At 39.1% G+C, this 13093-nt stretch overlaps 1 protein-coding gene across 5 annotated transcripts in view; it reads left to right on the plus strand.

The window, feature by feature from the left end:
• Positions 1-13093, plus strand: part of STAG1 (stromal antigen 1) — a 150080-nt gene that overhangs the window by 53094 nt on the left and 83893 nt on the right. For 4 of the 5 annotated variants that reach the window (XM_015870971.2, XM_015870970.2, XM_032446719.1 and 1 more), the window contains one exon: positions 6403-6499. The exons of the other annotated variant lie outside the window; for it this stretch is intronic. In XM_015870971.2, coding sequence (XP_015726457.1) covers positions 6403-6499 — 97 coding nt within the window. The remainder of the gene's footprint in view (positions 1-6402; positions 6500-13093) is intronic. 5 annotated transcript variants of the gene reach the window in all.

Here is a 13093-nt window from a genome sequence, read left to right on the forward strand (position 1 = left end):
GGGAAAGGGAAAGGGAAAGGGAAAGGGAAAGGGAAAAGGAAAGGGAAAGGGAAGGAGAGGGGAGGGAAGGGAAGGGAAGGATGTAGGTTTACTTTGAGGACTTTATATAGAACATTCCAAGTCTTTTGTACCTCGGTTTCTTTCCCTATATTCTTATTTTCACTGTTATTTTAAGTTATTCTCACCCCTTGTTAAAGTGTGTATCCTAGCTTTTACCTTTTCTTGAGGCTGTTCTTTATACAGGTGACTGAAATCATAATTTCACTGTGCTTCTGTTTCTGTAAGCTTTGCATTTCTTTTGATTAATTGTTGGCAGAAGACCTCAGTGTAAGCCACACTGTATGCTTTCATTCTATGTTTTGTACCTTCAGTACAAACACCGTGCACTCATCCCCAAGTCATATTTTGTCCATTGCATTCAATGTAAGTGAAGCATGTCCGTGATCAGTTGTATGATATAGCGAATTATTGAACTGTTCCTTATTATTATTTGCCTCAGTGTACAGTAGACTCAGATCTTTCATGTGAACGCCCCCTTTGGATATAGTGCGTGCTTTCTGCTGGTAGCACTGCTGCCAAATTGTTGCTTAATTTAAATTGTGAAATAGCTTTATGAAATGAGCTTTCATTAATATTTAGGGAGACCGTGCTAATTTACATGAGCTAGCCAAGTATCATCAGCAGTTAGTCCCTATGGTTCCTCCAGCACGTAATGCTTCTGAGTGTTGTAATGTTCTTGCACTGTAGGAATATGAAATTGATTCATAGCTGAAAAGCCTCCAGCAGGTAATAAGATAATGAGTTTCATTTTTTTCATTCACTGCCTCAGACTTTAGCTTTTACTGGCATTTAAACCTGTTATTCCTCTCAGGAATAAAAAGTGTTCTGATTTATAGAGATGTGAAGGTCAGTACATCTGTAAAGATCCCATGATTGATTTTAAATTACTTATTCAGATTGTGGATCTGTTTTGTTGCTTCCTTAATTTTCTTTAAGCTTCTTATTTTTTACTTACTAACCTTGTTAAATCTTGTCTTCCAACACTGCTATGCGGCAGGTTTTGGTATCTGAGATAATGAAAAGCAGCTATGAAATTTATAAAATCTCTGTATTGACCCCCTATTCATAATATATCAACTGTTATTAGCAGAAGACCTTGATTCCTCTCTCAGCTCTCATAAGAATGGAAGCATTTTAAAGTTAAGGAAGTACTGGAAAACATTCGTTTCTGTAGCATGGACCTATTGCAGTAACTGACTTAGTTGTGTTGCATCTGTGTGTATCTGTAGCTTCTATATATGGATGTGTGTGTGCACACATGGCTGCTTTCTTAGGGCAAAGCACTAGAAGTGGTCATGTGGTATTGGGTCAATTGCTTACTCCAATCTGGTAATGAAAATGAGAAGCTAGAGAGTTTTTCATGTGCTTTCTCATTTGCTGTCCATCATAATGTTGTCAAGGGCCTTTTCCTTGCTGTATACATTCATTGCATTTGGTGATCTTGAAAGCATTGGTTTCCTGAACCTGGAGAACTTGTACTATGGATGTCATGCTTCCCAGGAATGCTGAATTTATCCAGTTAAGTGTTATTTTCCATATGGTAGATCAACGTTCTCTACTACATCTGAAGGTAACAACATCTGGCAGCTGATGGGTACCACCAGCACAACTCATGCAGTCTGTTTGTGCCAGCTTTCCTAAGTGTTTTGCTGAAGTAGGCAACAAGACTTTGGAGTGAATTCTGCTGGATGGAGCTGACTTACAGCTGCCTCTTTTCCAAAGAGCTCTCTGAGCCTTTCATCACCTGGTGCCTTCGCTCCAACATCAGTTCTGAATCTGGGGGGGGGATGACAGGGAAGGGGCCAGGAAATGAGTTGTTGCTATGAGAATTGATCGTGTAGTTTGTTTGCTTATATCTGAGATACCCTTGGAAATGGGATGGTTGGAGTGAGAGTACTAACAAGATCAGTTCATTTGGAAGGGTTAGTTTTAACCTGTGGACTATCAGCAAGAGGTCCTTGTTTTTAATGGGAGTCTTTCCATCTATGCAAACAAATTCCTTTTCCGGCAGTGATCCATTGTTGCACCCATTGCTGCACTGTTGCCTGCCCAATTTCTTTTTCTTTCCATTCAACCTCTTTTCCCAGTTTTTGGATTCCTGCTGTTTTTTCTTGCTTCTGTTGGTATTTGTCCTTATTTTGGGTCTGAAATGTATCTTTTTTTTCATCCTAATGTTTTCTGGTTTAAAGCTCTTTTCTGTTACATCAGAAGTTAACAGTTTGATTAGGTTCCAACTGTTGTAACATATGTAGTCTGGCTTCATTATCTCCTGTTGCCTTAAACTGTAATCCCTAAAAAAAAGCCTTACGAATAATCATGCCAAATGTGTATGAGGGGTTGAATTATGTAGATCTGCGGGTCTTACTTCCATTTTGACCCACTGGAAATACTTCCCCCCCTCATGTTCCAGGATCAGTGAGCATGGTTTGTGTGGCTGTGTATTGGTGCCTCTGGTTACCCCACCTCCCCAGGCAGCCAGCGGAGCACTGCTTGGTGTCATCATGAGCAGCATTTAGCAGGACTTATCTTGCCTCACAGTGTATTCCTGTTCTGAACAGATTAATTGTACTGTTGATTTTACTGAATATTGGCTAGATATATACATGTAAGTCTGTAGGTTGCTCCAAAAGTAATGCCTCTTGTTTCTTTCCATGGAAAGTACAACCATGAGAAGCATACCACCATGTGATGGAGCAAATTCTCAGCTACAAAACACTCTTTTTCAACATAAGCACCGCCATCAGCTATGCATTTTTGCCAGCAACGGGCAAGAACCTGCATGCTGCACTCATAATAATCTGCACCAGCAGAGCTGATAGTTGTTGCTGCTGCTGGAGAGTGCTGCCCACCCTTCACTGCGCTATGTCCACTGTTGGTGTCTAGAAGTGTTCAGCAAGCGTCAGTGAATATCACTGTGTTTTCTTTTTTCCCACATGGAGAAGTTCAGTGACACATCTTTGCTTCATCTGCACCTCCATGTCAGTCACCATTTGTCAGACTGCCCCTCTGCTGCCATCTGCCACGTGGCAGCAAGATGGAACAGAATACTGTAGGGAAGGTTCAACCTCTGCTGCCATCCGACCAACATGTGGCCTCTGGTATCATGGGCCAATCTCATAAAAAAGGAGGCATTGCTTTCAGAGCAGCCATTGCATAATGAACATATACACACTGTGTTGAGTTTAAGACTTTGTGTGCTGTGCACATAATTAAGGTGAGGCAAATCATACCCAAACATAAGAAGTTTTAGGTCAGTTTTGCTGTTGGTCTTCTGCTAGGTCCAGGTGGTACAAGAAGCAGTCTTTGTCTGCTGTCCCTGTTCTAAGCATTACTTCTGATTTACTGTTTCTCTTTATTTGCTGCTTGTGCTGGAGACTCTGCAGTGCTTCTTGCCTGGTCCATGGGACTTGAGGTTTTCTGCTTGTCTCTGTTCTTTGAATTGCATCATGGTTCTCAGCTTAGCACAGCAAGTGCTGTACTAGCTAGGACAGACTGGGTGCTTAGTGCTCAAGGCCATAGTTCATCCCTCACTAATTGTAGTTACATGAAAAGACCAAGAAAAAAGAAAAGCAGAAGGTCACTGAGTTGAACTGATGCTACAATTTGGATGAGCTTTTTACAAACAAAAAAACTGTTTGAAATAAGTAGAATCAAAATGGGAAAATCTTCCTCCCAGTCTCCCTCTGCATCCTCTTTTTTAATCCAGATGGGTTCACTGATGTAATTCATAGCACAGTGCAGAAGCACTTGCAGTGGTATAGCTGAAGGGGCAGAATGTCATAGCAAGAACCAGGAGTGAAATTGAAGTTGGAAAGGAATCTTTCAGGTCAGCCTTGCTTCTACAGGGAAGGTTTTAGTGCAATTGGGCTGTGGGTGGAACACAGTCCCTGGCTGAGAACTAGATACTAATGCATAAAAGTCATTTGAGATTTGCCAGGCTGAAAAAGAAAGATAGTAAACTTCAGAACGTGTTGAGAGCAAAGATAAAAATATGGCAGTGCTTCTGTGCAAATCACAACAGCACTGAGTAGGGTGCTTCTGCCTGAGAGATGGCAAGTGGAGAATGTGATGGAAGCAAGGGAGATGTAAATTGGGCTGGAGGGGAGTGTAAGAATTCTGTAAGAATGAGGTGGCATTGAGTACAAGTGGCTCCTGGCAAATTTAAAACAGAAGTTACTCTTGTTTTTTCTTTTGCGGTGGACAGTTTAACACTTGAGACATGCTGCAGCCAAATGGTGTCAATGGCAAAGTTTTCTGGTTCACAGATGCATTCCTTACAATAAAAATGAAGTGTGTGGAACAGTATTCATAGACCAGGACACTTCTGAGCTGTAGATTAAGAGTCTGGGAGAGTGACTAGAAGTATCAGTGAGTTGTTAACCGATTGGGTGAGGCCTGTTGGGCCAGAGCCTGTAACTGGCTGGGCCCAGCCACTGTTTTTTAAGCTGGCAATTGCATGCTGTTCTGATAGTAACGCTGTTCAAACAAATGTTGTGTCAGTTCCCCAGCAGGCTGGTCATTAAGCTTTGTCAATATTTGCTTTAGTAAAAAATTTTTACACTCAACTGTATTTGTTTTTATGTGCTGGGGGGAATTCTGCAGATGGAATAATAATAAGGGGAATGGGTCTGAATTCATGCTGAAATAATAGTGAAGCATTCTGAATTGCTTTGCGTTTTCTCAGCAAGATTAATTTGAGCCAAATCTTCCTTTTTTGTTTCCTTTTGAGGAGCAGATAGCCAATGCTTCTGGAGTTTCTTCTACTGTGCGTGTGTGTGAGTGTGCTGGTAGACAAAACCTCCAAAAACTTAGTTTTCCGGCAATTGGGATGCATGGGGATTTACACTGGTTGTGGAATAACTGCTGATGGTCTCATCCTGACTTGGGATAAGAGCAAGTGTAGTGATCTGTGTTAAAGATGGAGCATATTGGCTAATTTGGCAGATGCTGTTCTTGCAAGTACATAGACAGAAATACAATATGAACCCATACTCCAAAATACAATAATCCATTTGTCAGGTATGCTCCAAAAGCCTAATCAAGCTTCTCCTGGTGGAACAGGAGAACAGGAAAGATTGTTTTTCTCTTAATGAAATGAGTAAAACGTAGTATCATAACATGATAGCATAGTTACATTAAGCGTGCACAATTCACTACAGCCCCTGTTTGTGTTAATTGAGGAAGTCAGAATAGAGAGTTAATAATACTGTGTATCATGAGACTGATACAAGAAGTCATACTTGCAATGCTGTAGACAGACCTCACTCAACCCACACAATCCTCTTGCTTTTTTACGATAGTTTTAAAATTATCACCACTGTTCCTTTGTTTGATTCTTCCTTGTTGCTTCCTTTTAGTGACTTTGGGAGGTTTAAAAATCATGGCTCTCCCCAGCATCGATCGTTCTGTAGTCAGAACTGAAGGGCAAAGCTTAAGGGAAGCAGCTATAGGCTTTGCCACTCACTATGCATCACTCCATTCGTTTCAGCTGATGTATATCTGCTATAAGCTCTTTCCAGTGATGTGATTGCACCTTTATGTTGACTGATAAAATTCACTTAGTGAATATTTTCATCAAGCCACTGAAGCACATTCTGTGTCCCCAGAGATTAATAAGTGACAAACCTCAACACCTGTGTGCTTTCTGTCCTCTTCCCTGCTGTTATTCATAGTAATGACCATGTGTTGTGCCTGCTTATGGGTGATTATCAAAGTATCTCCTGACTATATATAGTTAGTGCAGTTTGAAACCGACTCCACCTCATATACTGTGACTCACGTGGCTTAATGACTTTCAACCACTATAAAAACAACTTCTGTAACTTGGTTTTGTTTACAAAATATTCTTCATTTCATTCTGTCTTCTTGAACTATATTCAGTGTTCCTGAATGATTGATATTCAGACCTTTATAAATATTGACATGTTCATTATGCAGTGTAAATTCATTTTTTTTATCCCCAAATGATTTCTGCTCATTAGTTTTCTGGGCATGCATGTTGGTCCTTCTGTATGTAATCGTAGTATTCGTTTTTTTAACACAAGTGTGAAATTGGATAAATACTGCAAGTAAAATTTTGCAGGAATTAAAGTAACTTGAATTTGAATCTATGTTTTATGTGATTATAATACAGAAAACAGTGCATATAGTTCTGTTCTCTAACAATATTTGTTCTGTCTCCACCCTGAGAGAAGGTGTATAGATTTCTGTGTTTGTACATGCATATAATTATGTAAAATAAATTCTCAGTTCTGAACTTCTACTCTGAAACGAATAAATAAGTTGCCTTTAATAAAATGTTTCTTTAAGAGTGTCTGATAAGTGTTCTTTTTTTCTTGACAGTCCGTGGTGGACGACTGGATTGAATCATATAAACAAGACAGGGACATAGCACTTCTGGATTTAATCAACTTCTTTATCCAGTGTTCAGGATGTCGAGGTACAGAACGTTGGAAACAAGTTGTATAGAATCAATCTGACAGTCATGCAAGTGTGTATTAGTGAAAATGCTGATACAGTTGTGAGAGGCATGTGGAGGTATTCTGTGTATGCATGGTTTGTACAGAAATATTGTCTACGTTCAGGAATAATTTTATCAAGGCTTGTTTGTCAAGGGCATACCCTTTCTTTTTCTCACTTTCTTGTCGTCATCCTAAAGTGTACAAATCCTCACAGAGACACTCTGATCACCAGCGAAAGGAGACAAAAGATCTGTTAATCAAGGTAGGCGTATCTTTACTTCCCCTTTCTCTTTCTTCCTAATTTTTTTATTACAAGAATTAGTGTGTGTAACTATACTTCAACTGCCTTTCTCTTTCTCTTTCTCTAGGAAAATAAGCCTTTTTTAACTGAAGAGGAGGGAGTCAGGCTTGGGTTGCCTTCAAATAGGAAGAAAGAAGTTGTTCTTGGCTTTTTGGTTTTTCATTTTTTTTCTCTCAGAAGCACCAGTCTTAATTTTTCTTCTGTAATACCGTATCAAGTCAGCAGCCAGTGGATAGTCTTCTGTACCCTATTTATTCAGTCTCCGTTTATCTAGCATGGGCTGTTCTTTGTAGTATTCTCTTGCTCCAATATGCTTTCTAATGAATTTTTCGTGTATTGTCATTTTACAGTTAACTCAACCTTGAAAAGAGTGAAAGACAAAACTCCACTGTCTGTAGCACCCAGAGCCAAACTGTTAATAGTTTAATGATGTTTCGTATTATTTGCCTTGAGTATTATTGAAAATAACTTCCAAAATACTTTTCTTTCACTTTGTAACTAACGTGTAAATATTGTCAGACCATCCAGTGATTTAGTCAGAAGTCCATTTCCTTCCATCTTAAGTATAAGGAGAAGTCCTAGGTACAGGTAAAAGCATCAGAGTGAAAGAAATGTAAGCCAACAGTAGCTTCAGCAAACCTTTTTATGTAGCTTAACAAAATAAATTCATTTATGGATGGTAGGAAAGACAGAAGTGATGGAACGAAGCTTGGGGTTTAGGATACTAGCCTGTGTTTGTGCTTCTCACACAGATTACCTGAAATATTTTCCATACTTGTTTGGCTGCTTATGTGAAAGTGGTTGAACTCTATTTGCTTTTTTTATTTTTACCACTCTTTTTTAAAGGTGTATGTGAAAAAGACCAGACTTGTACACCTTCATTCCTTGGCTGCTCTTCTAATTCCTACATTTCCTTATTGGATAAAGCAACACTTAGAATCTCAGAAGAATTGCATTTTTAAATGTGTTGTTACTGACTGACGCCGGCTGAGTGCTCGCTGTCAACCATATGCTATTGGAGCAGCTGCTCCCCAGAAAAGCTATCCATTATCGGCTGTGAAGCACAGCACTTCAAGAGGCTGATGGTGTTTAATTTTTATGCTGTTCATGGGTTTTATATTTTTGTTTGTTGGATTTATGGTACAGTTTTATCAGTTCTCAGTATTCTGTTCTGCACTCACAGGGATATCTCTGCTGAGTTTACCATAGTGGCCCTTTAGTTTCAAACAGCAAGGGCAGGAAAGAGGAGACAAAGATGACTTGTCCTTTGGCCTTATAGTGTGGTGGTGAAGGGATTTATTTCTGTGCTGGTGTTTTTGCAGTGGGTGCAGTCGCAGCTGTTAAGAGGGTTAAAACCCTGACAGACAGCTCTGTTCTTTGCCATTCCCAGCCATGCCTTCCCACTCTCATGCTGCAAGCCTGCTTGCACAGTATTGAAAGTAAAAGCTTTACCACAAGATGGTGGATTTCCTTGATAGGCCACTTAGGGTAAGACATGTAGTAAGCTACCCTTACAGAAAATGAGATATGGAAATCTGGCCATTTTCTGTGTTTGTGTGAGGTAGACCAAAGGTTCTTTTTCACTGGAAGAGCACATAATCTGTTTTATGACATTTTAATTTCTATCTGAAGTTCAAATCTGATCTAAATGCTAACTGTTAACAGATCTAAATTTGTGAGTATTGACTTGAAGGAAGGAGAGCAACAACAAACTTGGGAGGAGGCTCCTCAGAGAGCCTTGAAAGTGACACTGAGTTAGCAAATAAAAATATATCTAAATATACGTGAAATACACCGAGGTTGACATTTATTTCAAAAGCTGTAAATAGCTGAAGAGTAGACACCTGTTCTGACTTCAATTAGGGACTGTTTAGGTATCAAACTTAATAGATTTATTTAGCAACAGTATTGAAGCTGACACAAATATTTATGATTAGAGAAGTGGTGATTTTTGCACATTTATTCCATTCTATTGGGCAGCACATACGCTGGGGTGAGTTTTGGCATCCTTCAGTTTTGCTTAGAGATTTTCCCTAAATGAGAAGTGACCTCTTGTAAATAGGAATAAACAGTCACGTTGCATAAATTATTCAGAAGTGGAAAATGTTGTGGATTGTGCAGCCTAACATGTCAGATGTGTGTAACTCTCAATAAAAATTAACCAAACGTTCAAGTGTCTGCTTATCCTTTGTCAGCACTTTGGAGTATTTATTCAGTTACTTTCTGTATAATGTGTTGTGGTTTGTGCAATAATGACAATTAGAACATGAGAGAATTATGTTCAGCATGACTTCAATAATCTTTCCATTATTAAAATCTATAAAAATCTATATTTTAAAGGTGACTGAGTATGAATGAAGTGGTTGTCCTGCTAAGCTAGCAAAAGCATCTCCATCCAATAATTAGATTTTCAAAGGGGCTAAAGTAGTTCTTTACACTATTTTTCCACTAGTTTGCCCACTCAACATTTATGTTTATTGCCTTTGCTGATTTTGACAACAAAAATGTGAAAGCAGTTCAAGTTTTCCTTATCTTGCTCTCCTTAAAGTATTCCAGCAAAAATCTTGCCTTTGACACTTGGTTGATGCTGTCTTTGTGATGCTTTGTGCTATTTCTTTGAAAGAAGAATGGCTGACAAGAACTGGCAAATCAATTAATACATTTTCTTGTTTCCTCCCACTTTAAAATGCCGTTTGTTTTCTAGAGGGAAGATCTCCTGTTAGATAGTGGCTTCAAAAGATGGAAAAGTTAGTGCTCCGTTTTTATAAAGCTTTTACTTTGGGAAAGACGGTAAATAAATGCTGTTTCCAGTCCTGGGGAGGTTTGTTTGCTTGGTAATACTTGTCTTCTACAGCATTCACAGCCCATAACATGGGTGTTGTATTTGCTGCCTTCTGGGTCTGCCAGAAACTAAGCGTAGCAGTTTTCATTCTCAAATAACAGGGAGCTTGTAGAATTTAGGCTGTGGGAGTGATAAACTGTTTGCTTAAGGAGCTTCCACTTGACTGGAGGCAATAAGTGTGTGTGTCTGAGTTTGCCTGTACGGATTTGGTGGTGTGGTCTGTAGCAGTGCAGACACAGCTGTCCTTCTCTGCAGTGCAGTTGCTGCTCAGTGTCAGTTTTCTGTTAGTTTTAGAGCTCTTTTCCATTACTTTCTTACTTGAAGGAACTCTTGTTTTCTTTAGCGCTATCTGCAAGTAAGCTGAACTGTCTCATCAGCAGGATGTGTGTCCGGGTCCCAGAAGGATCTGTGTCAGTGTGATGCTGCTTCTGGGCTAATTAGCTCTGCCTCTCAGACTGAGTAATTAGCTCAGGTAGCATGCTCTGCTGCTATGACAACCAGGCTGTTTCCATTTCTGGAGCTCCGTGGATTTGTGTATCTGCATTGCTGTCTGCTTTTGCCTTCTGTTATTGGTACAAAACAAACAGAAAACCCCATAAGTACTCTGATCTTCCTGGATTTTAAAGGCTGAGAGCCATACCTGCAGAATAAATGTATATTTTTCCTTAACCAGAAGCAATTAGTGGCTGAAACCGCCTCATAAGCTGTGAAGGACAAAGCAATCTATCGGGTTCATTTAAGAGAGGAAGCTTTCTTTTGAAGGAACAAAGGTCACTCACATGTGGAAGGGGAGAACTCTTGACTACTTTTAAGTACATAGCAAAATTACTGCAGGTTGTTCTCTCCCTTTTATTTCTTTTCTAATAGGTAAGCCAGAGACTTGCAAATTGTTGAGAGGGTTTTATGAAGTGATTTGAGTACTGCATCCTCTGCTAGCCTTACCAAGTGCTGAACAGCTTTGGGACACCAGTTACTGAAGGAACAAAGCTGATGAAATACCCTCACTGTTGATTGCTTTGTGTGACAGCCTTGTCTGGATTTTAAAGGGCTGTCCCTTCAAAAAAGTTATGCGATATGGCACACTGAAGTTGATTTTAGGAGTAGTGCTGTTGGTCAGGGAAATTAGTGGGTTTCCTTTTTCTGAAGTTTCTCATGTCTTGTTTCCCCCTTCAGAAGCTTCACTTAGCTCTTTTTGTGGAATCAGATGTTAATGAAAAATGTTCATACTGCCACCTGTCAGCCCTGACTGCTAGTGGGCTTTAGAGTTGCCTTTTTATAATGGCAAGAAAGCAGGAATCTGACTAAGAATTCTGTGCACAGCAGGATGTTTATTGCCGAGGTCTTCTTTGTGAATCAGGCATTTAGGGATTCGCACCCTTTTGCTTGGAGCTTTTCATCTCTCGTTGTTCCTCACACATTCCTGCCAGATGCTCTGAAAAATGTTGTGATCAAATGATAGAAACTGAATCAACAAGTGCAGGATTGAGGAGCCGGTGTGTGTGAGTCCAAGATGCATGCTCATCTTGGTTTTTATTAATGTTCCTTGCTCTTAATTAAGGGTATGGAGCAAGCTAATGGATTTATATTTCGCCAAAGGAAATTGAAGGCTAAGAACAGGAAAAAGCACTGTGATGTGTCCATTATATAATCTGGCAAAACAAATGAAGAAACAACTGCTTGCTTTGCTCTTGGGCAGGATTTCAGAAAGCAAATTAGCCAGGAAATAGTAACATTTGCTTTGATTCATAATGTTTTAATAAGGATATGATGTTGTAAATAGAATAATGTTTTGGGTTAAAAAGAATCAGTCATGCATTGCTTACTTGCACAGAATTTTGTTTTGTGGCCAGTGGTATAACACTGATCTTATAGATGGATGTTATTGAGCACTGAAAGAAGGCAGGATGATAAGCATCATTTCCTACCCGCTGTCTTTACATAAGGAACTGCAGAATTGTTAGTGGGAAATGTTACTGGCTTTGGCATGTGGTAAAATACTTTCTCTCTTCTTAAATTTGTATAATCTTATATGATTTAAGTCCTGGTGATATCAAGTTTTAACAAAATATTTCCTATGCAAAGTATACAGATATAAAAATACACCCCCAATACCTATATTAGGCACTTAAAAGATTCTGCTGTCTGCATTCAGGAATATGCAGGTAGGACTGAAGAATGGAAGTGACTTTATTTTCTTCTTAATTTTATCTGTGGTGTAGATGAACCAGATCTGAACTTCACACATCTTGATTCTGAGCCTCAGGGTCATTCTTACAGTGTATTTATCATGAAATGAAAGCTTACAAAATTCTAAGTGAAAATAAGATGCAAATTATAAACCTGGCTTGGGTGGAAAGCAGATCTGATTCCCAGAGCTACATTAAATCCCTCATCAGTTTGTTTCTTTAAGTGAAGATAAGTAAGGTTAGAATGTTTGTACAAAATACTTGACAGGTAATATCTGCTGTATCATGCGTTCAAATCTCTGCTGAAGACGAAATTGCTCCTTGTAAGTGTGGGACAAAGTTTACGTTCTGCCCTTGTGTACCACTTGAATTTAATAGGTGTAACATTTCTGGTAGTGCTTGCTGAGGATAAGCTGTACAAGTGAGCACAAGTTGTACAAGGCTTTCTGATGTTACCACTTGTTTTCTGCCATATTCATTAAATTCCATACAAGTGGACCAGGAAAACTCTAGTTCCCGTGATTACGAAGTCCCTGTGTGAGGAGTCTCTTGCAGATAAGTGATGATGCTTCGGTGCTACAGCTGTTTTCAAAGAGGAGACCAATAAATACCTCCTGATGTTAAGGATTCAGAATAGTTGTTGTCTTACTGGATCTCTATAATTTTCTCTGTATTTATGCTCCGTTTGTTTTCTGTATCATGAATTTTTTATAGGAGGAAACCTTATGAAGTAAACATTTAAAAGAACAAAAAGCCAGATCAGTGTAGGGTTGTTTTGGGGGCAGTACTCCTCTAAGACGTACAAGCAAATTATGCCTGTGTATGAGTTCTTCTTTATCCATGTTTAAATACATTCTCTAGATTTTGTTATTTTTTAATGACTTCAGAAGTTCTTTCTGTTAAGACAGAAACTAATTATAAAAAGCCATCAAATACCACTAGATCTCAGTGCTTTCTTAACAGATGACAGATACAAAGGCTCCACACATCTCTTGTCTTTCAAGACATGCGCTTTCTGCTGAAGCTGAAATCTGACTGCAGGCGAAGGGTAGGAATTAAGTTCAAAAAATGACTTATCTCTCAGGTTACACTGTAATTTTGATTCTCTCTTCTCTTGCATTAAGGAAACTAAAGGCTATAGTAATTACTTGTTAATACTGCTTACCTTCTTAGCTCTTTACATCAATCTATTCCCTCAGTCTTCTTTAAGCTGAATCATGACCAGATGAGCTTTAACCTTTCC

The sequence above is a fragment of the Coturnix japonica genome, chromosome 9 (assembly GCF_001577835.2).
Source record: "Coturnix japonica isolate 7356 chromosome 9, Coturnix japonica 2.1, whole genome shotgun sequence".
NCBI classification, from domain to species: domain Eukaryota; kingdom Metazoa; phylum Chordata; class Aves; order Galliformes; family Phasianidae; genus Coturnix; species Coturnix japonica.